Raw genomic sequence first — 26,570 nt, forward strand, 5'->3', positions numbered from 1 at the left:
GAGGACAGGATGGCTCTAATGGGGGCTGAGATGTTGACCCAACACTCACTTCCACTGACCAGACCCAGGACCTGAGTTCTTGGGGACTTCCCTTTGCACCCTGGAGATAGCGTATGTTTTCCCTGTTGTTAAGACCCGGATTGCCATGGAGCTCAGCAAATTGGGGTAGGAGGAACCTAGATCCCAGAAAGAAGCTACTCAGAGACATTCCCCACCTTTTCCCAGTCCATGACACCTCTCTCCTCTCTTGAGCCCCTTATGAAGCTTCTGCCAAGGGTTCCAGACTCTGGCCAGCTCCTCCAGGGCCCCCAGCACAGAGTTAGGAGCCAGGGAATCCGCTTAGGAAATCAATCTTTCCCTAGGGTAGAATTCCGTTGCTCAAGTCCTGACTCCGATAAGGCAGTAACGTGCAATGCCACAGTGCATTCAGCAGAGCAGTTAAAATGACAGCAGAACACAGGCTGCCTGCGAGGGTGTGAAGGGAATCAGGCCGCCTGCCTTTCCTGGGGTCAGGAAGCCCTCAAAGATGCCTCGCTACAAAGAATGCATGTGTTCAGGCCTGGGAGCGTCCGGAGTTCTAAGAGGTCACCCCATAGAGTGCAGCAGCGCTTATGGGTAAACGTTGGGCTATGCTCCCGTGGTGGACTATAGCATGACCTGAGGTGGAGAGACGCAGCAGCCACAAGTGACAGCCACACCTGCGGCTCTTACCACATACCATGGGCCTGTAGTGGTCAGGATAGTGGGCAACCTGGGCTGCACCGGTGAGGCTCTGTCTCCAGCCTGAGTCTCTGGGAACAGGGCTGTGTTTGCAGTCTCTGTATCACTAATACCCTATAGTGCCAAGTGGCCACCAGTCAGGTGGGGCTTTTATTTTGTCTGGACATGTCCTGAACTTCTTCTGTTCCCCCAAGGTTCCCCTGTCCTTTTCCTGCTTCTTGGAGGGTGGGGAAGGACCCAGGTATGTAACCCATGGGACTTTGTCCTGAATGCGGAGAGAAGCTTTAGAGGCAGGCACACTCTCACATCATCTCTGTGAAGCTTCCTGAGACACAAGCATGCTGGGAAGGGACTGAGGTCCAGGAGGGCCTTGGTGGCTTGTGGGATGGAGACAGTGGCAGGGAAAGCTTTTGGGGAGAGGAGGAGAGGTTACGGACACCTCACAGCCACGGGACACTCTGGTCATGCATACTTCTGACCTCTGGCTTACAAACCAAGTGGAGCACACAGCAAGGGTCAGCAGGGATGTATGGTGGTCCCCAGGAAGAGCACGGTGGGGAAGTGGGGCCACGTATCCCCAGCAACCTCCACTGCTTATGCCTGGCTCATTTCTGTGAGCTTCTGAGAAAGGCCGTCTCCCTGGCAGCTGGATGCACTAGACAGCCATAACTTGTGATGCCTACTGGAGAGAGAGAACAGTGAGGGGAGGGGCAATGGAATTCAGCTCATGCCATAGACCCCATCTCTCTACAGAAGCCCCCCTTCCGTGGTTCGACTCCGTGGTGAATTACCTATCAGTTCACACAGCACCTTGCTTGGTCATGTCCTTTAGAGCCCTCAATGAGGATTGGCCATTCGGCCAGGCGCATCCTACGATGGGAAGTTGGGCCCAGCCTTGGCTGACAGAGCCATCCTGTCCCTAGGCCAACCACCAAGCTGGGAGATAAACAGGAAGCCCATTTCTCTGCTGTGCACTGTGCTAGTCTTTCCTTCCTGAGGTGCAGCTGGCTCAGACGCCTGGGCCTGCTGCCCCTCAGCCTCCCACTATTCAAGATGCCTATGCAGGTCTCTGCTGGGACCTGGGTCTTCCCTCTCCTGGAGCTGCAGAGGCCAGAAGTTCAGTGGTGAAGGGTTCAAGGAGAGTCCTGGGAGACCAGGGAGGCTTCTGTCCACCCCCTGTCCCTGTTCCCTGTGGGAAGGTAAGGCAACTGTGTTCCTTTAACCAGCGACCTCAGAGCACTGACAGGCTAGAAGGTAGTTGTAGTTGAGATATATGTGGAAACTGAGGCACAGTGTGGAGTGAAGAACTTTAGTTTCCTATTGCAGAGGTTCCTGACTTTAGTGCCACTTTAATCAGTGTAGGGCTCTTGGTCCAGAGCGTTAGGCCCAGATATGGGTCATGCCCATCTGGTCTCCAATCTGAAGGAGCTGTGGGAAATGGAGGGTATATGGGATGTCCTAGTGGGAATGGGTGATGACTGCCTGAGGAGGAAGTGGCCCTGGCTCCTTCCGAGGTACAACGACAGGAAGCAAGTTCCACCAGTGAAGAGAGGCCTGAAGGAGTAGACACTTCAGGAGTAGGGAGGAGAGTCCCTGAGCACCTCCCTAGACCACAGCTCCATCTATGGCTCCAGGGGCTGACAATCAGTGCCTCCTCCCCTTGGAACCCCTCCTTCTTCTGTCCCTGACACGCCCGGTGTAAGGTGAGACTCCAGCCTGCCCTCTGTATCTGTCTCTGGGATTAAGGGATGCCAGTGAGTCAGGTTCCATGATGGCTTGAGATGGCATTCTGAGGCTCTGAACCAAGGCTCTCTTGTCTTGGGTACATCTCAGTCTGGCCAGGTTGGGGCAGGGAAAGGCAGAATAGTCAGAGGATCAATGCATACACTCAGGCAACTGACTAGCAAAACTATCCACACTGGCTTGTGGACCTTCACCAGCCTCTACAGGCAGACCTAGGGGGCTCTGGTTTGGAGTCCTCCCTCCACATTTGTAAGTTGGGCAGTTTCCCTATGCACTAAGCACCACAAGGAGCTTAGACCACGACTCTGCAACCCTCCGCCATTGCTGGCACAGCCGGGCCTCACGATTTGAATTCCCTGAGGAAGAGGGCTCTACTCCTGAGCTCACCTATCTTACCTCTGCTCAGCTGGTCAAGTCCCTTCCCTCTTCGAGCCTCAGTTTCCCTTTCAGTATGTAAATGGAATCTGGATTTAGCCAGCTCGATGTTTGCTGGCCCTTTTGTGGATGAAGGGAAAGGCTGGTGGCTTAATATAGGAGCTAGGACAGAGAGGGGCAGGCCCAGGTGACATGATACGGGGGCGTCTCTAGGACGGTGGGCATAGCCTGCCTGACTCTGGTGGGATACGCCAGCCCTCCTAGACAGGATAAGCCCTTGGGTGGAAGCAGAGGTCAAGCAGAACAAGCCAATGGAGGGCTGAGGGCGTAGCTAGTGTGTGTGACTGAAAGAGGAGGTGGGAAAGGGGCTGACACCTATCAGGTACATATAGGACAAGGAAGCTTAAGAACTACCTTTAGACCCTCAGACCAACATTTGAACGCCACGAACCCCTTCAACCCTTGCGGCTCTATTGAAAAAGAGCACCCCCTGGGACAATCGGGGAAACTGAGCTCTGGGACACGAAGTGCAGTATCTTCATTGGCTGGAGCCCTGTTCTCAGCACACAGGTTGAACGATAAAGCATGTCGGGGGTGGGGAGGAGGATGCTGAGGATGGAGGCAACGGTTGGTCGGTCGGTTGGGGCAGTACCTCCAACTCAGCAGGAAGCTCCCAGGCTGCCCCACCCCCATCCTAGCCCAAGCTGTCCGGCTGGGTGGGGTGGGAGAGAGGCAGGGCACAGAAACAAGGTACCCGAAGCATCATCAGGCAGGCTGAGCCAATGCAAGTCTGATACTGCAAGGACAGCCTGGGGTAGAAAGGTTTGCTCTAGGTGCCCTCGGTTACAAAGGTCTGGCCATGTTCTCGGCAGCGGCCCAATCCTTGGCACTTTATTCCCCCCATACCCTTCTTTCCATGGGGTCTGTGTGCCTGGCCTGAATCCTCCACCATTGGGAGCTGGGACCCCAGGGAATTAGAGCTCTGCTTTTGCCACTGACCTTCTCCTTCCCACAGCCTGCTAGGAGGATAAGGGAGGGGAGGAGAGCTTAGGAGCACTCTTTGCTTCCGGATCTTAGGGGTACTCATCCCAGAGCACTTGTGCCAACGGAGCCTGCAGGCTTTCACTCCATCTGCACACTCTAGAGTCAGGTGGCTCTCTGGCAGCCTGGGCAGCTGCCTTCGAAGGAACAGCCTGGGATCTAGGAGAGTCTGAGCTGGTGTTTGTCCCAGCCCTGGGCCTTTGGACCCACGGAATAAGCTATTCTCAGACCATGTGGCCTGTCTTGCCCACCCCTAGCTCCCATCCAACGGCAGGCCACCAACGCTCCTCCCTGGTCACGGCTCCAGTGGGTCAGGCTTTTGCTTTCAGATGCCTGTGTCACACACATTTAGGGAAGGTCCAAGATCCTGTGTCCCAAAGAAGCAGAAGGCTACTTCTGTCACCCACATGAATGTGTCCCACCATCTCTGTGGAACAGGAAGGTCCTGGTCACACACTCCGTTTCATACTGTTACCAGATAGGTTGCCCCTGAACATAGGTGGGGTCTCTGACTGCTCCGGGGCTAGACCCTGGAGTCCCAGGGGAACAGCAACCCCCTCCACAGTTTGGTCAGCCCCCCTCCCTTAATGACCCCCTCAGCCCTTGGCCTCCTGTTTGTTCACTGACGGATCCCCGTTATCAGCAGAGAACACACACAGGAAGTCCGGCGGGAAGGGCCCATCCCAATCCTGATTTACACGGGATGGAGCATAAAAAGCCACCCTTCTTCGCCCGGGAGGAGCCTCTGTGCACTAGCAAGCTGTCGTGCAGGCCATGAGGAAGGCTTCGGCTGACAGGAGAGGCATGCAGACCTCAAGCAGACGCTCCCTTGAAGGGCAGGTTGCATTCATGGTTGGTTCATGGAGGCGGCCTTGGCTAGGCCTGGGCGGCATCAGGTATGCAGGACGGCACTGCAGGGTAGTAAGTGGGTGGACGGGGGTCTTGAGCACCCCAGAACTGAAACAGATGGGTCTGCTCCACTGGGAGGTATGCTGTTCTCGCTTTAGCCATCCCTATCTAGCAGAGGAGAACTTAGGACCTGTGGCCCGGCACTTGCTCTGGGTGGCTGAGCCTGGATTCCACCCCTTACCCCTGGATGCCCAGCAACATAGAACCAATCTCTGAAGGGAGAAGCCGAGAGCGACTTAGCACCCAGCCTACCTCCCGCCCCACTCTTTTCCTCTTTGGAGGATCCCCTGGGTAGCCACCAGAGCTCAGCCCAGCAGGACCCTCTGATCGGGGCTATGTCCTTCATTATGCTAAGACAGGGCTGGGGTCAAGGAAGTATTTCTGGGCAATGGGGGTGCCGGCCAGGCAATCAGCCCCTAGAGTGGGAACCCTGAAGTCACGTTTGTAACGTGGGTGGGCCATGCGTATCCCATCCAGGGGCACAGAAAATGGGACTAGGATGAGCCCATCTCTTGTGGGCTTTAGGCTTAGGGACAGCTTCATGGGGTGCAGTGGGGTTATCTGGGTGATCTTGTCAGCCTATCTTGTCTTCTAGCGAAACCTCTTGTTCTCCTACTCCCTATTCTCCCTGTTTCAGGCCCCAAACCACAGTGGGGCTTCTTGACACGCACCCCCACCCCCTGCCGCCCCTAGTCAGTAGCGCCTCTGGGAAGTACACCTTTTCTAGACTAGACTCTGGTTGGGTGAAGGCAGAGGGGACCAGTAAAAAGCTACCTGAGTTGCCTTCTGCCCAACAGACAGGAGAGAGGGAATGATTGGCCAAAGGTTCAAGTGACCACAGCTCCAGGAACCAAAGTGGGATAAGGAGCAAGAGCTGTGCCCTGTGCCTCCCTCTCAGACACAGCTCTTTAGTGTTGAGACTGAACGATGATGCCTTGCCTGGCCTTAGAGGGCCAGGAGAGCCAGGAACCCATTCACAACAATGCCACAGGCCCTTTTGCCAGGAGGATCTCTAGTGGTGGGCGGGAGCCACTGGAAAGAGGAGGCATCGTTCAGGAACCCTTCCTTCCTTTCAGCTTCTGCTCACAAACAAGGTGTGTCAGAGCTGCTAGGCTTTCCTGTTAGTGTACGGGTTCTTTACACTGTGCTCAGCTTCGTGAGGGGAGGGGGCAGCAGTTCTACTCAGCAGGGTTCCTACCTATCATTAGAGCTCAGGGGTGGAGGCAGAGGTCACATTTGTCAGATGGTGGGAAGGTGGGGAGTCAAGAGTAGGAGTAGCTAGGCTAGCCTGTAGTTGTTCTTGTCAGTGGCTGCTTCAGCAAGCAGATCCTGAAGGCTAAATCAAACTGGGGCATGATGGGGTTACAGGGGGTCTGCAGGAGGACAGCAGGTTAAAATATCATAGCCATATGGAAGCCTGGACTCCAGGTTTCTTCCCAGCCCTGGACATGAGAGAAAGCAAGGCCCCAACTCATATTCCATCTCTGACCCACAGCCTCCAACAGCAGCAGCAGCAGCAGCAGCAGCAGCAGCAGCAGCAGCAGCAGCAGCAGCAGCAGGAGCAGCAGCAGCAGCAGCAGCAAGGCGCTGGCCGTTCCGCTCACCCACAAGAACAGCTGCCACCAGTACCCTGGGGATGACTAGAGGCCGGACCACAGGTGAGTCCTCAGTAAACCTCCTGCGTAGCAGCCTGGAGTCCTGCCTTGCAGGGAGCACGCATGTGTTAACCAAGATGCGGCTAGGGTTGGAGATGTTGACAGGCTTAGGCACCCAAAGAGCTGGGAAAATTACAGAAGCAGCAGAGTTGCAGAACTAATTCAGAAATGGAGACTGGGAGAGAGGAAAAGATGACCAATCTAGAAGTCTGGGAGTGCAGGGCTGTCAGCTCATAGAAGCACCAGGGGAGGGGTGGTCCTGACTGTCTCAAACAACGCAGTGATACCAGTGAGAGTGGCCAAGGGGTGTCAGGACAGAGCCCTGGCAGGTCTCCCCAGTAAAAGCTATGGCTGCCAAGAAAGATTGTGGTCACACCTCGATCTCATCTGTACTCTGCCCAGCGATCCCGGTCTAGTTTCGTGGCGATGCCAACCTTTTGCATGGCTGCAGGACCAGTTTGACGTCATCTTGTCCGGCATCTAGTTGTAGTCTTTTAATACCATTCGGGAGCAAGTCATCAGTCAGGAAGCTCGAGAGTTAGCCAACTTCTTGTGGGGGCCATTCCTGGCTTCCTGACTCATAACATGTTTAGTCCTACGTCCCCAGTAGCCATGTGATCACTCTGCAGGGCTGGGGACAGTCAGGATGCACGAAGGGGGCTCACACGGCAGCACTCAGAGGTTGGATTGTATCCAGACCACCCGGGTCTGGCTTACTTGCTATAACATTCGGGAACTGCTGCTGCAGAGACTCAGTTTTCCCATCCACGAAATGGGGATAGACTGATCGGGGAGCCCGTGGGGCGGGGGTAGGGCTCCAGCGCAGCCACCAGGTGGGGCGGGGCCGAGGGTGGGGCGGGGCGGTACTCCGGTCCCTCACAGCGTGGCGGCGGCGGCGGTAGCGGCGCGTGCGCGCCCCGGACCGCGCGGTGAGTGCGGAGGTAGCTGGGGCGCCGGGGGGCAAGGGTATGGAGGCAGTCAGGGCGGGGCCGGGGTGACCCGAACTGTCGGGTGCCGAGCTCGGGGGCGGCCACTCAGGCGACTCCGAACGATCGCAGGGGCCCGAGAGGTGAACGCGCGGGGGCCGCGGCTGGGCCGCGCATGGACCCCACGCCCCAACCCAGGTCCTGCAGCGGCCGGTCAAATGAGCCCAGCGGCCTTGAGAAATGGCGACCCCTGCCGGCCGCCCGTAAGGATCTCCCCTTACCCATCCTGGCTATCCAACCTCCACTTGGTCACAGCGCCCCACAGCATAGCTCAGTCCAGTCGTCCTGGGTCGGGGATGGGGGTTGCCACACACTACCCCTGCCGCTATGGAGCCAGGGAGGGACACCCAGGCCATGGAGAGGGCGCCCCCACCGAATCTGGTCGCCTGTCTGGTCTCTCCACACCAATCTCTGGGCGCTGATGTCCAGACACTTCTGTACCAAAGGGACCCAGGTCACTCCTCTGCCGACCCAGCCCCCTACTCCAGCCCCCTACTCCAGCCCCCACCCCCCACCCGGCACAGGGCTGTTGAGTCGTAGGTGGGGAGGAGAGATGGCTGTTAGGGCCCATGGTGATACTTGAGGATTCAAGATTACTTGTCAACCTGCAGGCCACACCACAGCCTATGCCTGATGCCTGGCAGAGGGCACCCAGTGGCTGAACACTAAAGGAAACAAACTTCCAATCCAGTGCTGCTCTGGCCTCTTCTGTTCTTTGGCAAAACGTGACTTTTTAAAAATCGCTTCTATCGCTTGAAAACACAGTCCCCTTTCTAGACAGCGTATCTCTACCAAGGTGCTGTGGACTAAGATTTGTCGGAGAATGACATCTGGAGAGGAACCCCGCAGGCCCCAGGGGCTAGGCACACAAGGATGGTAGACTTCTGACACCCTCTTGCCCATGCCACATGCTGGCTATTCTGAGGACCGCTTGGTTTTTGCTCGGCAGGATAATTCTCACCCGCTGAAGGTGCCCACCCCCTCACCCCCCCTTCAGGGTTAACTTTTCCGATCCAGGTCAGACAGATTGCAACATATACCCCTGCCCAGGTATTTCCCTATGGTCTTCTTTTCCCCACATTAAGTCTCACTCATCTCAGAGCCCCTTGCCCTCCTGCTTTGCTTCAACAAATAGGAGGTAGAGGCTCCTGGCCATCTTCCTATCTGGGGCTGCAGAGCAGGGCTGAGTAGACAGAGTAGCTCTGAGAAGTGGGTAGGATCTTGCTCTTCCCTTGAAGAAGGGCTTGGCCAGCAGCTAGAGTAAATGTCACCACTGTTTACTACCAGAACTACTGATGGCAGCAGGGGGGCTTTGATGTCCTAGTGATGTCTAGTGTGTCAGTTAAGAAAACTGAGTCTCGTGGTAAGGGATTGGCTTAGGCTCATAGGCACGTTTCCTGGCCCCCTCCTTTCAAGTAGGGAGTCTGTAGGGTTGTGCTGGTGGAGCCGGTGAGGGGAGCTGCCCCTTTAGGAAGCACTGAGAAGAGCCTTGAGTGGAGTCCCGTCAGCCCCCCACCCCCACCCCCGCAGGAGAGAGACAGCTGCCCCTCCCCTTTGCTCAGGTCTGACCCAGCCACTTCAGCAAGTTCACAGACCTTATATCAGGGCTGGGGTTGGTTGAATTCCTCACTGGTCTTCCTGCCTCTCGACACATACATAGCCAGAGGAGGGCTGGAGATGGGCTCCAAAGGCATGTTGTGGGGAGGGTCCGTTATGTCCCAGGGGCAAGCACATTAGGGCCATTGCCCTTGCAGCTTTGGGGGGTGTTTGCTCACATGCCCCTGTGAGCTGTAGATCCCCCTGCAGGTCAGAATATTCACACCCCACAATGGCTGTGCCTGTGTACACCTACAGGTAGCTGACATGTGTATATTGTGAAGTCTGTAGTGCTCTGGGGGCTTTGCATCTGGCAAAGAACCCCAAGCCCCAAAGAGCCACATAGGGTGGTAAGTTTCCTGCTGTGCTGGCTTCAGCTCCATGCACAGCATTCCATTTTAGACTGTGGAAGAAAGATACCAGAAAGCCCTCACTCCTGCTCAGCATACAGTGAGGGAGGACTGGCTGCTTGGTGGCTCACTCCAGCCCCACTCAGAACCTTAAGGTTTGCCCCTGACCCTAGCACGATTCAGGTTCTTCCTGCCCCAGGAGTCCTGGTTGGTCAGCAGGCCTAGCTCTCTGTGGTTGATAAGGTATCAGCTTGGCTGATAGAGATGGGTCAGAGACAGGAGAGAGCTGGCACTGCCGTTGGATGCTGTCCCTGGAATAGGGATGGCCTCGGAACCCAGGAAGTGGCCAAGGTACAGACTCTGCTGGAGGCCTGCGTCAGGAGGTTCCATAGGAGATTGACAGGATCCAACCTTTTGCCTTAGGCCACAAAAAGAAGAAGGCTACCCCACTTACAGATGCAGACCATGTGGGGGTCCGGAGAGCTGCTTGTAGCGTGGTTTCTAGTACTGGCAGCAGGTGGTACTACTGAGCATGTCTACAGACCCAGGTGAGGAAGGGCTTGGGCCTTGGGGTACTAGGGTCATGACCAGAGGCCCTTAGCTCTGCCCACAGCATGCCCCAATACTTGGAGAGAATCCCCATGTTTCTACATACCTGGGCTGGAAGAGTCCTGGCTCTAGACCATTCCAAGCTGACCCCATTCCCTGTAGCCGTAGAGTGTGTACCGTGGGGGTTTCCGGAGGCTCCATCTCAGAGACCTTTGTGCAGCGTGTATACCAGCCTTACCTCACCACTTGTGATGGACACAGAGCCTGTAGCACCTACCGGTGAGTGCCTACTCCTTATACCGCCATTTCCAAACGGGAATAATCTCTGGGGCCCAGAGCCTGCCTCACCCTGAGCTGGGGACCTGAGGCCAGAGCAGCGAGGCATCCTTGAGATCAGGGATCAAGGTGGCCTCTCAGTTTTGGAGGCCGGTACCCAAGGATGTGTAATCCACCCAGGATTGCCCTGAGAGGATGTCACCTCCAAGGGCACATCCCATATGGACAGGCTTTTCTCAGCACACTTTCCCCTCCACTTTCAGTGGTTACTTCTTCCTTCCCACAGTGACAGCTACAAAGTCTGTATTCACAGGGACAGTGCTTACCCTCCCCAAGTCCTTGTCATCCTGATCCTATTCTGGAGCCCCATCAGGAACCCCACTCCCCATAATGGTCCTAGGCAGATCCCATTCGGACCTTCAGGTGTCTCATCGGGCTAACAGGACATTCCGGGCACTCCCTTGGCCTCAGGACACAGCCAAGTCCTTGTTCTGATGTGGGGAGTTCAGTCTCCTCCCTGCCTACAAAGTACCTGAAAAAGGCCTAGGTGCATGAGCTCCCTCCCAGGCTCAAAATGCCAGATTTCAGAGGCTCCTGAACCCCCAAAGTTAGAGGAGTGCTAGAGTCAAGAGAGCAGCTTAAGCACCAAGGGCCCAGAGTCCAGAGAAGGAAAGCCAGGCTCCAGCCGGCTCTGAAGTGACCATTGTAAGGGGGGGGGGCAGCCCTGCTGTACTTCCTGGGTCTGTGTGTCGTAGGCCAAGTCATAGGAAACTTGATGGATCAAGTGGCACACAGAGGCCTGGTGAGCCAAGTGAGCTGGGGAAAGGAACCTCTGAGCCCCTGGGAGTAGTGATGCTGGCCAGGTATCCTCAAACAGATGATATAGGCAGGGTGCATGCTTTCCAAGGAAGGCTTGGCTAGGGTCACTCCACATTGGACTTCTCTGAACTATACTTACGCACCACAGAACCATCTACCGGACTGCCTACCGGATTGCCTATCGCCATAGCCCGGGGCTGACTCCCAGCAGGCCTCGCTATGCCTGCTGCCCTGGTTGGAAGAGGACCAACGGGCTCCCTGGAGCTTGTGGAGCAGGTAAGGGGCAGTGTGCACTGTGCCTGATATGAACTTCACTTCCCACTGCCCAGCAGTATCCCTGCTGCCTTCTACCCCTCAAGCCATGCATCCTTGCTGCAGGGCAACCCTTCCCTGGATGCCGCAGGGTTCTGGGAACTCCCCTGAATGGGTGACAGACAGGCCTCTCCTACCCACAGCAATATGCCAGCCACCGTGTGGGAATGAAGGGAGTTGCATCCGCCCAGGCCGCTGCCGCTGCCCTGTGGGATGGCAGGGAGATACTTGCCAGATAGGTAAGCCTCACTCTTCTTGAAGGGTCTTCTTGGTGTCTTGTGTATCCTAGGTTACTGCCGGCTGAAGCAGGTTCTCACCGATAGGTGGATCTGAACAGGGCTCTGTGGTCAGGACCTTGGCTTCTGTAGAGTGACACCTTCGTTTCTTACAGATGTTGATGAATGCAGTACAGGAGAGGCCAGGTGTCCCCAGCGCTGTGTCAATACTGTGGGAAGTTACTGGTGCCAGTGTTGGGAGGGGCAGAGCCCATCTGCAGATGGGGTGCTCTGCCTGCCTAAGGAGGGGCCCTCCCCGGTGGCACCAAGTCCCACGCCAGGTAAACTTGTCTTTCCGACCTGCGGTGACTGGCCTGGATAGTGAGCACTGTTGTGTGGTTGAGCTGAGCATGGAAGCTACAGAGGGCAGCTAGCCCTGGGTGGAGGCCAGCACTATGCTGAGGGCTGATTCCAGATATCCTGGACTGGTGGGGGGAGGTTCCTCACCTGGGTGGGAGGGGCTGCTTTCCCCTGAAGAGGTTTCCGGAAGGTATTGTGGGGCGGAAGGCATAGCTGGGAGCCTCACCTCGACCAACTGAATGAAAAAAGAGCCCCACCCTGACTCTGGCAGCCTGGAGCCGTGTCTTTGCCGGTGACAGCACATTATTACTTTTGGTACGCGCTGTGACACTTCAAACTCGTACCGTGAGTAATAATGCGTGGTCAACAGCGCAGCACCGGGAGTGCATCGGACCTGGGTAAGGACCATTGTTGGCACTCAGGGTGGCCAGAGAGGCTTTGCATCTCCAGACTCTGCTTCCACAGCTGTGGCCGAGGACTCAGGCCTCTGTGGGACAGGAAATCCCCCTCTCTGACTAGCGCCTGGATCTGCCCCCAGGAGTGGACAGCGTGGTGAGAGAGGAGGTGTACAAGCTGCAGGCCCGGGTTGATGTATTAGAACAGGTGAGGCTTGGCTGGGAGTGGGTCTTGCTGGTGTCCCCAGTCCCCAGTCTCTGGAGCTGTGGTTCCAAATCATGGGGGGCTGGGAGTTTTATGGGGAAAAGGTCGTAAGGATGCTGGTTTTTTTTTTTCCATTTTCTTTTCTTTTTTTTCGGAGCTGGGGACTGAACCCAGGGCCTTGCGCTTGCTAGTCAAGTGCTCTACTACTGAGCTAAATCCCCAACCCCGGATGCTGGCTTTCTTACTGTGCTAGGTAGCACTGTATGGGATTCCTTAGTCTAGGGCCCACTTAGATTGCTATACAAGGACTCTGGTAAGTCTCAAGCCACAGACCCCAAGACTCTCCTAGTTCATCTCTGGGGTCCCAGGTCTTTGTAGCTAGATTGTGGATCTGTTAATCACCTGTGTCTACTAGACGCTGGGGTCCCTCTATTGCAAGCAGGGCCCTGCTGCTACAGCCCAGTAGAAAGAAGCCTTACTTCTCACACATGCCCTTACTAGTCTTCCTTACGTTCCCAGGGAACAGAGGTCAAAGAGGTCACTAGGCTTTTTGCAACCTTCCTTTCAAACAGAAACTGCAGCTGGTGCTGGCCCCACTGCACAGCCTGGCCTCTCGGTCCCCGGAGCATGGGCTGCAAGATCCTGGCAGCCTGCTGGCCCACTCCTTCCAGCAGCTGGACCGGATTGACTCACTGAGCGAGCAGGTCTCCTTCCTGGAGGAACAGCTGGGGTCCTGTGAGTCCCCCAGATCCTAAGGAACCCATTAGGGGGATACCAGGGCTGGGTGGACGGCACCACCACTGGGATGGGCAGATCTGAAAGTTTATACCCTCTTTCCTCTCCTTCCCTAGGCTCTTGCAAAAAAGACCTGTGATGGCTTCTCAGTGCCCATGTTGGATTGAGCTGTTACCCCTACGTCCCTTCTAGCCTGAGTTCAAGTGCTGTCCGGTGGTGCCTGTGAGCAGAAGGCCCTGCTTGTTTATCCCTCTCTCTTAGGAGGTTCCTAGGCCCTGGGCATGGGGAGGGGGGTCTTGTGTGGCTCTTAAGTGAGGCTTCCGGGAAAGGAATAAGATCTCCCTGCCTAAGAAGTGAGGTGGGGGCTGTCTCCACCTTTGTCATATTAAAGCTGGGACTTGAGCTGCTGTCACTGGGTGAGTCGGACTGTGTACACACTGTACTACTGCCATGTAGGAGCTGCAGTGGGCAGTCCTGAGGCTCTCTTCAGCCTATGCTGATGCTGCCAAGCCCGTGGTCTGCACACCCTTCAGTTCTGTGGACCCTGCATTCACTGAGCAAAGCAATGCTGGCTGATCACAGCTCACCTGCAGGCAGTTAGGGAGGAGGGAGCTCAGACACCGCAGCCCCAGGGATCGATTCACACACCATCTTTCCCACCCTTCATCCCTGGATGGGGACTTGGGAAGAACTCTTACCACCCTCTGGTCTCTAGGCACTTCTGAGTTCATTTATAAAAAAAAGAACCAAAGTACAGCAGTGATTTGTGACTGAGGCCGTCAGACGGTGGGGGTGGCAGGCTCTGCCCTCTGGTGCTATGTGAACCGGCTTCCTTGAGACTGGAAGACCAAGTTCCTCCTCTTCATGATGGCCTGATACAGGCCACTGCCTGGTTCCTGAATGTTTGTCCTGCATGATGGGGTGGGCCTTGGGTAATGCGTTGCCCATTCCTAGGTGCCTCGTGGTCTTGTGGGTCAGCCCTCTTGCTGGATTCTGGAGGCACAGGCTCGAGATGGGAAATTACATAGGGTCCTGGGTTTAAGGCCTATGCCAGAAGGGGCTTCCTGATTCCAGGCCCCAGGGAGAGCCAGGCCAGCACGGGAGCAGGCTATGATGATGCTTGGTAAGTGGGAGGCTGCGGCCTTCTGTCCACTCTTCAGCCTCTGCTTCCCATTGGTCTTCCCCCAGCTCCCCTGGTCCTGTAGCCTGGGCTACTGGGCTGGCAAGACCCCAGACTCCTTAATGGTAGAGTTCTCTTGGGGAATCTCAGAAATCTGTAGAAAGGTGGCTCTCATGGACTGGTAGCAAGTGTCCACAAGTTTGGTGACATCAGCATCCGTAAGGCCATTGGTAGGGACAGCATCCAGCACTTGTACCCTGATCGTTCCTGGGGAGGAAGCAGTGGATGTCAGGGGCTTAGCAGCCCCACAGTGCTGTCCATCACCTCTACTCACCTGGCTTCTCCTCAACTCCTGGGCAAGGCACACATGCTTGACACCGGGGCAGCATGTGCGGCCAGTAACTTTTAGCAACTGTACCTTCCCCTGAAGCTACTCCCTATAAGTACGTATCTCTGCCCCCAAAACTGGACTCAGTGACCCCCTAATCGTCCCCTGTCACACTTGCTCCCTCTGTCCTCCTTGGTGCTGGGCACTTGGGGCTCAAATGCTGGAGACAGAGCCTGGCTCGTCCCACTGCTCTGACTCTACCCTGACTCCTACACGTGTGGATGCCAGTGCTCCCCAGTGGAAGAGGCAGAGGCTGCACTTGGGAGCTGCCCCATCTGTAGGGGAGCCTAGACAGCTTAGCATTCCCACTCCTCACCAGCAGGGGCCACTGTAGGTCCCTACTTCTGTTGTCCAGCCTCGACTGTTTAGAACCTGTTTTCAACTGAAAAACTGAAAAACCCGTTTAGAAAGAGCAATGAGATGATGGAATGGTTGTCCCAGACTCATTCATTCACTCACTCACTCACTCACTCACTCACTCACTCACTCACTCATTCATTCATTCATTCATTCACCAGAAGTGGGAACGCTGCTAGTAGAGGCCCAAGTACTGCTGAATTAGAAAGGACCCATGAGGGGTGGGATTGTAGCTCAGTTGGGGGAGTGCCTGTCTCCCATGCATGAAACCCAGCACCACATAAACTAGGCACAGCCATCATCAATCCTAGCCCTGGGGAAGTAGAAGCAGGAGTCAGGGTCATCCTCTGCTACATAAGGAGTTGTAGGTCAGCCTGGGATACATAAAAGCCTGACTCATGAGTAAATTACAGAGAGGGAGCATGGCAGGGAGGCTTGTGAGGCCCTGTGTGTGCTTGACGGCTCACCTGAGGTGAAGAGCTTCGTCTTAACATTGTAGAAGGAGGAAAAGGAGGAGTACACCACAGGGATGATGGGTACCTGTGGACAGGGATGCATCCTGAAGGATAATACTACAAGCACTTTGCTAAGTACCCTTACGCCTCGCCTCCCTCAGGTGGCCTGGAGTCTCACAGACTCATCCTGTTCCCCACACCACCTCCTCTAGGAAGCCCCCTGGGCTAGTACTTGCTTGTCACACTGCTCGCCCCAGCCCTGACTGAGCTCACACATGACCTCTGTCCTGGACCTACAACTCCTTATGCAGCAGAGGATGACCATAAAATATCCTCGAAACCCAAGGGGGAGTGGGTTTCAGTCAGTGCTGGGGAGGTGGGTCCCCCTCTGCCCTCCACTTCCGTCTCTCATTCCCAGGAAAGTAGGGGAGAGGGGCTAGAGACTGTTGGTGTTCCTGGAAGGCCCCAGGGTCAACTCCAACGGTGGCAGGTAGTACTGGCGGTAATAATTAACCTGGGCGCCAGAGCCTGGGCAGGAAGGTAGGTAGGCTGCACCTTAGTCAGGGTCTGGGGGAGGGGCAGGAAATGATCTGTCTGGATTCTTCTGCCACCACCACAGCCCCTAGTTTCTCTCCCCAGGATATACTAATCCCTCAAGGTTAAGGAAGGCATGACTTCAATCCCAGACACAAGGACCACCTGGTCACGGTGGTCAGAAGTCACAGTGCAGTTTCCTGTTCCAGCCTGAGTTTCCCAAACCCTGGAACCGGTGGGACCCTCAGGGAAATGGTGCATGCCACCTTGTGTAGGTAGGCTCAGGCACCAGGAGACTGCCTGCCACAGGGGTTGATAGGGCTGACGTTTTCCAGGCAGCAATCAGTAAAGCAGGATAAAATTCCTTCCCCTGTCTGCCTGTTGTGACTTTCCCCACACAGCAGGGACAAGGGGTGTGGCAGACGGACGCTCAGGGACGCTAACATTCCCTACCAGAGGCTAAGGGGCAAGGGAAGTCCAAAGTCCAGGACAGAGGTCATGTGTGCTGCTCAGAACTGGGTTTGCCACCAGCCTATGCCTGCTCCTCAGCCTCACTAAGGTCAAAAACCAGGGCCTGGGGCATCGGGGCTTTGTAGGCAGGCCTGCCCCAGGGTGCTGAGTAAACCACCCACTCCGCTTTTCAGGAACGCCTGGATGAACCTACCTGGGCAGCTAGGGTGAGGGGAGACTGGCGATCAAGCTCTTAGAGCTGCCAATGGTCACCAACCTGTCCAAGTGGCAGGGGCTGAGCTGGTGGGGAGGCCCTTTCCTAACAGGGTGGGGGAGGTCCCTGAAGGCCAGCAGTCCCCGGTCTAGCTAGGATATCATCTTCAACCTTAAACCACCCTGACCCATGTCCCAGCCTCCCACCCCAGGAGGGCAGAGCCTGGCCTACCTGGGCCTGGATGGCCAAGTAGAAGGCACCTTTTTTAAAGGGCAACAGGTCTCCATTGTCGTTGCGTGTACCCTCTGGGTAAATCCACACTTTGAGCTGCCAGTAAAAAGGAAAAGGCTGCCTAGGCTGCCCACAGCCCACAGCCCACAGGACTACCCCGGAGAGCTGTACTGTCCCCTGCAGGCTGTACTGTGCCTATACTCACGTTCTCCTTGACCATGAGGTCGCCTAGGTCGGCCATCAAGGACATGGCAGTTTTGGCTTGCTGGCGGTTGATGAAATAGACACCCCCTAGGTACATGATGAGGCCCACGGGTCCTGTGAACATTAGCTCACGCTTGGCAATCTGCACACAGCGCTTAGGGAGTATTTCCATGAGACCTGTGAGAAACAGTGAGAGAAACAGTGAGAGGTGGAAACAGGAGAGAGACATAGGAGACAGATGTGAAAACAGAGATGATGACAGAGGACTAGAGCAAAGGAGAAATGGAGAGAGGGAGAATGAGAGGCAGACACAGATGGATAAGTAGGCAAAGGAGAGGCAAAGGAAGCAGAGACCAGAAAGAGACAAGAGAGGGAGACCCAGGAATGAATGGACAGAGAGAGAGAGAGAGAGAGAGAGAGAGAGAGAGAGAGAGAGAGAGGACACAGAGAGGTGGAGAGGCAGAGACAAGAGATGGAGATAGACACACAAGAGAGAGAGAAGAGGAGACAGAGACAGGGGAGGATGTAAGAAAGAGCGGAGTCACAGACAAAACATAGAGGCAGGGTTCAGGGAGAGGGAAGGTGGGGTGAGGGAAGGAGAGAACAGCTTCAGAGCCCTGGGGAGACATTCCCTGGGCGAGGAGCTGGTGGCCCTGTCAAGGCCCCTGTTGCTGGCCTGGCCTTTCCTCACGAGGAGCAGCCTGAGTGGTACAGGCCTCGTGTCTGGCACAGCTGGTTGCTCTTACTGCCAGCTTGAGGGAAGTCTTGTCCTGCACCAGCCCCAGACAGAGACCCCAGCCCACCGGGGCCCAGGCTGAAATGGATCGCCGTCTCTGTGGCCAAGCCTTGGTGGCAGCCTACCCATCATGTCTAGGATGCTCTGGTGATTAGAAATGATGACACAGGGACCGTCCACCTCCAGTTTCTTCTGTCCGCTGACCTCAAAGCGAAGGCCATACACGTACTTGAAGGACCGAACAAACCAGCTGATGATGCTGAGGGCAGAGATATCAATAACCAAAATGAGCTTTTATAGCGAAGGGAGGGCAAGCTGGGGAGAAGCACAGGACAGGAAGGACGTTGGGCAGGCAGAGTCCTAGGATAAATTAGCCCTGCTCCCTACTCACAAGGGTACCTGACCTGTTCTCTACTCAGCCCCAGTCACTGAAGAGAGACTGTCATAGGCATTGTGTATAGGGCAGAGGTGGCCTATCTCCTGCTTTGACTGTGACAGAGCAAGGGAAGTGGACCCTGACACATTCCATTCTACATGCCATGGGGCCCCGCAGTCCTGCGAGAAAGGGTCCCTCCGGGTTATAGCTATCTTCAGACAATGCAGCAGGTTCACACTGGTTCTTCTCAGCTACTTTAAAATCCACATGCCATTAAAAAGCATCCATTTCAACCACTTTCATGTACTCAGTATGTGAAGGCTCCAGGGTTAGACGGCGGCCGCCACTGTCTGTCCACAGAACTTTCTCTCTCCAAACTAATATGATGTCCTGATAACCCCTGACCCCACCTGTCCCAGCCCCAGGAAACTCTCGCTGCTCTGTGTCCCCATACTTGCTTCCTGCAAGGCTTGCCCCATCGAGAACCCAGCAGTGGAAGAGCAACCCTCCCTGCCGAAGAAACTGAATCTTGGAGAGAGAAAAATGCTAATCCGGATGATGACACTAGTCATTGCTTCCCTGGGGCTGAAACCTGGCACCTCTCCTCAGGCCCGTCAGCCTCCGCTAGTTCCAGCCATCTTGTCTTGGGGTCAGACATGCTCATTACTGCAAAGGCAGGTGGGCAGACCCCAGCCCCTAGAGGGTGGCCACTGCTCCCCCGCCCCCAGTTCCTCCTTTTTTTTTTTTTTAAAGATTTATTCTGTGTGAGTACAGTGTCACTGTCTTCAGACACACCAGAAGAGGGCACCAGATCCCATTACAGATGGTTGTGAGCCACCATGTGGTTGCTGGGAATTGAACTCAGGACCTCAGGAAGAGCAGTCAGTGCTCTTAACCGCTGAGCCATCTCTCCAGCCTAGCTTCTCATCTTTAAGTCACAGTTGCTGGAATCCCTGAGGGGGTGGGAGGTGCAAAGGGACAGGGAAGATAAAGAAGACAATGTGTCAACACAGAGAACTGTCCAGTCTCACCAGCTGTGAAAAGGCAGAGGCAGAGGTAGGAAGGATCCTGGCAGACGCACACTAGAAAGACTTAACAGGGCTGGAACACAGTCCCTTGCTCCCTCTCTGGGTTAGAGCCAGATGTGTCTGGAGGGCAGAGGTTGGTGGCTAGCCAGATTCCCAGGAATCCTCTCTAAGGCAGCACCACAGAGATATGGATCATCAAGATTCCAATCTGAGAATTTGGAAACACCTGCAGCACGGGGCAGAGGAAATGCACTGGGATCATGATTGACTCACTGCAAAGAACACATCTCTTATTGGAGGCTGTGTGCATGTTGAGGGTGGAGCTCAAAGTCTCTGGTAGCCACACCCACCAGTCAGGGTGGAAGCTGAGCTGTCCCTTTGAGGCTGGATCTGAAGCGCTCCGAGACCCCAGACTTCCCAGACATGGTGTCACATGGTGACATTGCAAAACCCACCAGCTCATGAGGAAGCTCCACGTCTGAACTCACGTGAAGGGCCACAGCCAAAGGCGGCCAAACTACAGATGATGCTCCGAGGAGTTACTTCTGGGTGTATGCACATGGCACATTCGACACATTAAAAAGAAAAAGAGGGGCGGGAGAGAGGGCTCAGCGGTTAAGAGCGCTGGCTGCTCTTCCAGGGGTCCTGAGTTCAATTCCCAGCAACCACATGGTGGCTCACAACCATCTGTAAAGAGATCTGATGCCCTCTTCTGGTGTGTCTGAAGACAGCTACAGTGTACTCACATATAATAAATAAATCAATCTTTAAAAAAAAAAAAAAGAGGTCAAGTCCAAGAAACCTCATTAGCAATGTGTGTAAATCGTCTTCTAAACCTCAGATCATCCAAAATCTAAACAATTTCATTTCCATGCTTTCTCCACGCCCATCCCCCAACCCACTTTTAAAAATTAGGGTCTGGCATAGCCTAGTTTTACTAAGTAGGGAAGGATGACCTTGAACTCCTGCCCCTCTTGCCTCTACAGTGCTAATTCTGGGCTTACAGGAATGCACACTAGACCTTGGCTTTATGCAATGGTGACTTCAAGTATGATAGGCAAGTAATCTACCAGCTGAGCTATCTTCCCCGTGAGTATCTTGGATAAGGAGGTCAGTCAACGGGGCTGGGGATTTAGCTCAGTGGTAGAGCGCTTACCTAGGAAGCGCAAGGCCCTGGGTTCGGTCCCCAGCCCCGAAAAAAGAACCAAAAAAAAAAAAAAAAAAAAGAGGTCAGTCAACCTGTAGTTGTCGCTACGAACTCATATTCCCATGTCTTGCTGCAAAGGGAAGAGTTTCCAGCTACATCCAGACTGTGCCCACTGCTAGTAGTGGCATGTGTGTATATATATGTCCTCTGTCTGTCTGTCTTTCCAGTTCTGGGGGTGGATTAGGGTGATGGGACCCAGGGCTTCATACAATATTGAGCTACAACAATGTGTGAGACAAAACAGACAACATTATGGGCTGGGAGGGTGGCTCAGTGGTAGAAAACTGGATCAGACGGCATAAGGCCCTGGATTCCATCCCTCAATTGATCAATAAACAAGTTTTTCCCAGAGGAAGGTGTCAGCTAAGCTCTACAGAGGTTATGTAGCTGACAGACAGCAGAAGTCTAAGTAGGAATCCTCCCCATTCTATCCTCTCTGTTTGATGGGAAAGACACCATCAGGTACCATGCCGAGGACTTCAGGCCTTTCATTGAATTCTGCTTACACACAGGGGCTAGATAGTCCTTATACCCACTCTTCAAAGGCTGCACAAATTCAGGTCAGCAAGGTTAGTGACCTGTCCCAGGACTGAGGAAGCCAAGTGGACCCAAGTCCACCTCCTAACACTGTTTCTAGCCGAGGCGAGGTGTATGGTCAGAGGGCGCCCTGGGGCAGGACCGGGGTTTCCTATGCTGTCAACAATGTCTGTTGGGTTCCAGCAGTCCATCCTCTGTCTTGTCTGCCTGCTTTGTTGGTTTGGCACCCTCGCCCCACCCAGCAAGTGACTCCCCTGAAGGGATGTGTCATTCCTAGTATGAGCTGCCAACCCAGTCTAGTCCTGGCCACCTTATCCTCTCCCCTAAAGGATCTAGGTCCTCCCAAGCTCTGCACCTAAGACGAGATGCCACATCCTCTGGTCCTCACTCCCAGCTGGGCCTGGCTGCACCTCTAGTGTTCCTCAGTAGGGGCTGAGTCAAAACCATCAGAAGCTAAGAGACTGGGGATAATGAGTGCCCAGCCTGGTTGCTCTGGAGGACTCCTGAGCTGCTTTGATCGGACAGCCTGTAATTCAGTCTGGATCAATGCATTCCATCTATGACCTGGCCTCCATGTTTCTGTCACCTTGTGCAAGGGGAAGGATGCCAAGAATCACCTTGCACGGGGCTGGCCGATGTAGTAACACCACTCTGCGGACCTGTAGCCTATTGATTGGGACACGGGCAGAGCTAGAACAAGAATAACTCCAGGAAAGGGGCCCTCTAACCTGCTGGGGCCCCTCCCATGCCTGCCCCAGGCAGCTGAGAAGCAGTTCAAGATCAGGGCCTATACCACAGGCTCAGTAGTCCTTGTGGAAGGTCACTGCCCTGACGTCTGGGCTTGAGTTTGATGGGTGGAGACTTGCTAGATAAAAATGGGAACTTCATGGGCCAACTAGGGCTACCTTGCTGGAGAATGGCAGGTAGGGGAGCCACTGATGGGTCTAGCCTAGAGGATGGGAGATCCTACTGGGGCCACTTGGCAGGGCAGTTTTCTGACAAGTGGTTCAGGAGTGAAGAACAAGATAGGGGCAGGAGGTTGGGGCTAGGATAGGGCTTCTAGTCTCAGCAAACACCCAAGAGAATGAAGGTAGTCAGTGCCAGGGGGAGGGAGGGAGGGGGAGGGGGAGGAGGATGGAGGGATGGGGGCTGACTCATTACCCAAAGGGAGCAGAGATAGGTTTCATTGTTGTCAAAAGGTCAAGACTGCCACCACTGAATCAGGTTCACGTTAGTAATGCTGTATATAATTCTGTTTCTGCTAACCTGCAAATGGCCAGCACTTGCCAGCAAGATGCTGACTCTTATGGCTTATGCCAGACCTAGGCAGCAGGGAAGGGGCCAGCCTTGCTGTGGCTGTTAGGGGCTTGGTCAGGGCTCAAAGCTAAAGTTCAGCCTAAAAACTAAGACTAGTTCCTGCAGGTGCGAGGTATCCATTGTCCCCCACCCAACACTCACCCTCCACAGATGCTTGGAAAAGATACAGTGTAGTTACAAGATGCACCACTAGAACTTGGAGTTGGGAAGAGAAGCCTCTTCTTGTTTTACTGAGGTCATGGTCTCATGATCTCAGTCTCTCTCTCTGTCTCTCTCTGTCTCTCTCTGTCTCTCTCTGTCTCTCTGTGTGTGTGTGTGTGTGTGTGTGTGTGTGTGTGTGATGGCTAAATTGCTCTTGTTAAGGTGACCCAACTTTGCAGCTGAGCAAAATTCTATACAGCCTCCCTGGGCTTTACCCCTTGTCACATGGTATAACCAAGGCCTCTGCCTCCTGCCACCCAAGACTGGTCTGCACACAGGGAAGGGTTCCGCATGCATAGCCCTTCCTTAGTTTTAGCCCTTAAGCCATGTCTGAATTGTCTCTGTGTTCCTAATGCTGTTCCTTGTTATCTCAGAACTCTAAATCAAATGAAACCAGGTGCAGCCCAGGGTTGCCCTTCCAAGAGCCCGGGATCTGGCTTACGGATGTATAGTGCCCTCAAATTAATAACAGCACTTGAGAGGTAGAGGCAGGTGGATCTCTGAATTTGAGGCCAGCCTGGTCTACAGAGTGAATTCCAGGACAGCCAGGACTACACAGGGTTTTCCCTAAACCCTGTCTAGAAAAATAAACAACAAAACAAAACAATAAGGTTATAACCACAGCCCTTAGTGCAGCAGTTCTCAACCTTTAGGGGTCAAATGACCCTTTCTCAGGGGTAGAATTTCAGATAACTTGCATATCAGACATTTATGATTCAAAACATTACAGTTATGACATATCGATAATTTTATGGTGGTGGTGGTGGTGATCACAACATGAGGAACTGTATTAAAGGGCCACACTGTATTAGGTCTCGAGAAGCTGTGCCTTAGAAGTGTCTGTATGCGGCACCCATGGGCAGCATCACATCTGAGCAGCACTGCAGGATGACAATAGAATTCATTACAGAATTGCCTCCTGGGGTTCTGGCTGGGCAAGCTTGGGCTTTCACCTCCTTCTTTCCCCCAAATTCGCTCGGCCCCCAAGGCTTCCTCAAATTGCTTTTCTGAACCTTTTCTGTACCATCTGTTGCCAGGCAGAGTAGCATCTGCAACCCAAACTAGGCTGGCTTAGCCCAGGGAGGCACGAGATGGGGATGGGTCCCTGTGTGGACTGAGCAAGCCTCCATCTCTTAAGACACCCCCATCCCTTTCTCTCCCACTCATCCCCCTCTACGGTCACCCCTGGGGGATGTCGTGCTCACAATGCTCCAAGGGCCCTGCTGTTCCTATCTCAACTCATCGCCTTATGAGGATTTAAGACAGGGACCCTAAGACAGCCATGGTGGGAAGGTGGGGAGCAGGTCTCCCCACCCTGTCCTGTGCATCCTGAAAAGTACATAGCTAGGGTACCCCTGTCTTCTGTGCAGGGCTCTCCCCTGCCTGCCTGTTCCTGGAGTCTGCTCCCAGGGACAGTGGATGGAGGGGACAGGTCACTATAAGCACCTAAGAAATGAGGAATGATCTACAAAATATGGCTGGTCAGGACAGCACCCTAAATCCAAAGACGACAGATACAGCAAAGAGTCAGGAAACCATCATTCACGGTCAGTCCCTGTAACTACTGCAGGGGAGGTGGGGCTTCAGGGGCCACAAGGTCCGAAACACCCAGCCAAGGTCAAGGCCAGGACATTGCAAAACCCACCAGCTCAACAGTCCAAACGGGGCAGAGAGAAATGTAGCAACAGTCTCCAGCAGTCTCCTGGGAGTGTGGACAGGGAGAAAGGACAGGAGGCCTTTTTCTCGGGCAGCCCCCATTGCAGAACAACCTAGCCTGATCCCCCTACCTTCTGCTTGTCCACTAAACTTCCTTGCTTTGGGAGATGGACAGAGGAGGATCCTGGCCAGAGCCTCCTTCCTTCTTTGCTAGTAAGCTAGTCCCAAAGACAGCTCAACTCCCACCCCCAGAAGAGGAAGTTAAGGACCAGGAGAACCTGTGGCTACACCTGGGCACAGGTGTCTTCTAACCGGCGGAGAGGTGGGAGCACGAACCGGAAGCCTGGCTAGGCCTCGGTTTCCCTGTTGGTGAAAGCGGGATCCGGCCTGTCTCACCTTCGTCCGGCCCCCTCCCTCTCCTAAAGCTAGCGGCGCGCGCAAACCGGACACTCCACTGCGCGCAGGGGGCGCCGGAGGTCCGAGCCCTACTGCCGTGCACATTGTGACGCGCGCTTCTAGGGACCCGGGACGGGAAGCCGCGTCGTCCGAGGCTCCGGACCGTGGGGACAGCGGGGCGGGCGGGGCAGGAAGGAAAGAACGCGAGGAGCTCAGAAGTTAGGAAAGCGGAAGCGCGCGCCCATCCCGGCGTCCGGCCCCCTTGCCTCATGTTATCCACGGTGCGGCCGCCGTGGCGCAGCAGGCAGACGATCGAGGCCGCGGCGGAGAAGGACAGGCAGAGCACGCAGTAGAGACCGACCTTGACGTAGAACCTGGCTGTGCGGTTCAGCTGCACAAGCAGCAACAGCAGCAGCAGCGCCGCCGTCAGCCACGGCCACGGGTCCATGGCGGCCGCACCCCAGCCCCGACGGCGCCGCTGTCCGCCGCCCGCGCCCCTTTTGAGGAGCGCCGAGGGTAGAGGGCGGGCCGGGCTGGAAGCCCAGAGCTAGGTGCGGCCGTCCCGCCCCGTTCCCGCCCCGCCCCTCCGGGCCTAGCCCTGCCGGGGGGCACCGCGCCCCGCTCCGCCCCGCCGCGTCCTGGGCGCGGACCCCGCCTCCCGCGGACCTCCGGGTGTCTCCCTCTCCGCCCCGTCCCGCCCTGCCACCCTGCCCCTTGCGGCCGGACATTGAGGTTCCCTCACTCGTCCCGCGGCTCCCATCTCTGAGCAGCCAGGTGGCCTGGGCTCTGGCGCTGTCTCCCACGCCCCTGCACCGCGGCCCAAGGCCAGGAGTCCTTAGCCGGGCACCGCAGCTCCTCAAGGGCGTACAACCGGCCTAAGATGTGCCCATTATGCTAGTCTTGTCACCACACAAAGGACCATTGACCGGCTACTGAGTGACTAATGGTGACCTGGCTAGGCCACCTCGTTGGTGGCTTGCGCCCTTTAGGTTCCCTTGAGCAGGGAGACTGAAGCCCCACCCCCCATGATGCAATGAGCTAGGGGAAGGCAGAAGGAATAGTCAAGAGTTTTGGAGTGGGAGTAGGGGTGTCCCCGGGGACCTTCTGGTGCTCGACCAGCAGTGTGGATCAGGCGATTGTGTTCCCATGCGCTCAGCTCAGCCCGCAGTCTAGCAGGGCCTCTTGTAGTTGATGCTCAGTGGGACACTTGTTACTTGTAACAGGATATCTGCCTTGGGCTTGCAGGCCAGGCATATACACCCTTCCTAATCATGTTCTCAGAGTAGCTGTCAATGATGACAAAATGCATCCAGCTTCCTTTCTGGTGATGTTGGTCTGCACCTAGGAGTGGAACCCAGTGATGGCTGTAGATCCTGATGTGCCTACCCGCTCCCCTGTGTGCTCCCCTCGCTCCCCTGTGTCCAGGCGTTCTGAGGGAATCTCCAACCCCTGTTTTCTCAGATACCAAGATGGTAATTGTAATATCTACCCACATAACTGTGCTTAGCTTTTAAAGCAGGGCCAAGGCTGTGCCAGGGTGAATAAGCTCCTCCAGCTCCAGGCCTCAGATGGGGCTTCTGTGCTCATGAAATTGCTGGTGTGTGTGTGTGTGTGTGGCAGTGCGGGGAGGGGGTGGGAGGGGGTGGCGGATAGGGGGTAGGGGCAGGCTTTTCAGCTTCTCTAGAAGAAGACCCAGATTTGCTTGGAGAGAATGATGGGGGAGGGGCGGGGGGGCTACACTGCTGCTAGGATCACAGCTGGGAGGGTTGAGATTCCTAAGGGCATTCAGTCCTCACAGCTCTGCAGCTCCCTCAAGGAAGTGTATGCGGATCCCTTCCTGCCCTTTTAATTCTGACCCACCGCTGTTGCCGTATTGGTTTATGCCTTTCAGGTTTAAAGATTTATCTCACGTGTATGAGTGT

At 55.2% G+C, this 26,570-nt stretch overlaps 2 protein-coding genes and 2 non-coding genes across 12 annotated transcripts; 2 read left to right on the forward strand and 2 right to left on the reverse strand.

The window, feature by feature from the left end:
• The first annotated feature begins 1,506 nt into the window (after positions 1–1,506).
• Egfl7 (EGF-like-domain, multiple 7) lies at positions 1,507–13,992 on the forward strand. Of its 4 annotated transcripts, none has more exons than XM_039104248.2 (10): positions 1,507–1,919; positions 6,284–6,446; positions 9,799–9,923; positions 10,087–10,203; positions 11,168–11,295; positions 11,475–11,570; positions 11,723–11,887; positions 12,445–12,509; positions 13,079–13,241; positions 13,358–13,992. In XM_039104248.2, exons 3-10 carry the CDS (start codon positions 9,832–9,834, stop codon positions 13,378–13,380), a joined length of 849 nt encoding a protein of 282 aa, XP_038960176.1. In that variant the 5' UTR covers positions 1,507–1,919; positions 6,284–6,446; positions 9,799–9,831; the 3' UTR covers positions 13,381–13,992. The 4 variants fall into 4 exon arrangements, 3 of the variants coding, with proteins under 3 accessions (XP_038960176.1, NP_001386116.1, NP_001386117.1); NR_174164.1 differs by lacking the exon at positions 1,507–1,919 and adding an exon at positions 4,657–4,775 and having other exon boundaries at positions 11,398–11,570; NM_001399187.1 differs by lacking the exon at positions 1,507–1,919 and adding an exon at positions 4,657–4,775.
• On the reverse strand, positions 12,176–12,293 carry Mir126a (microRNA 126a). Its single transcript, NR_037353.1, has one exon. It is a non-coding gene; the product is annotated as a microRNA 126a (primary transcript).
• On the forward strand, positions 12,200–12,272 carry Mir126b (microRNA 126b). Its single transcript, NR_031871.1, has one exon. It is a non-coding gene; the product is annotated as a microRNA 126b (primary transcript).
• On the reverse strand, positions 13,950–25,595 carry Agpat2 (1-acylglycerol-3-phosphate O-acyltransferase 2). 6 transcript variants are annotated; one of them, XM_039105202.2, is made up of 7 exons: positions 25,391–25,595; positions 24,915–25,039; positions 18,056–18,189; positions 17,196–17,371; positions 16,991–17,086; positions 15,574–15,646; positions 13,950–14,628 (listed from the first exon to the last, which is right to left on the reverse strand). In XM_039105202.2, the coding sequence occupies exons 1-7, from the start codon at positions 25,406–25,408 to the stop codon at positions 14,453–14,455; spliced, it is 798 nt and encodes a 265-aa protein (XP_038961130.1). In that variant the 5' UTR covers positions 25,409–25,595; the 3' UTR covers positions 13,950–14,452. The 6 variants fall into 6 exon arrangements, with proteins under 6 accessions (XP_038961130.1, XP_038961135.1, NP_001101291.1 ...); XM_039105207.2 differs by lacking the exon at positions 24,915–25,039 and having other exon boundaries at positions 25,391–25,519; NM_001107821.3 differs by lacking the exon at positions 25,391–25,595 and having other exon boundaries at positions 24,915–25,183.
• Between the last annotated feature and the right edge of the window lie 975 nt (positions 25,596–26,570).

Source organism: Rattus norvegicus, chromosome 3 (genome assembly GCF_036323735.1).
Source record: "Rattus norvegicus strain BN/NHsdMcwi chromosome 3, GRCr8, whole genome shotgun sequence".
Classification (NCBI taxonomy): Eukaryota; Metazoa; Chordata; class Mammalia; order Rodentia; family Muridae; genus Rattus; species Rattus norvegicus.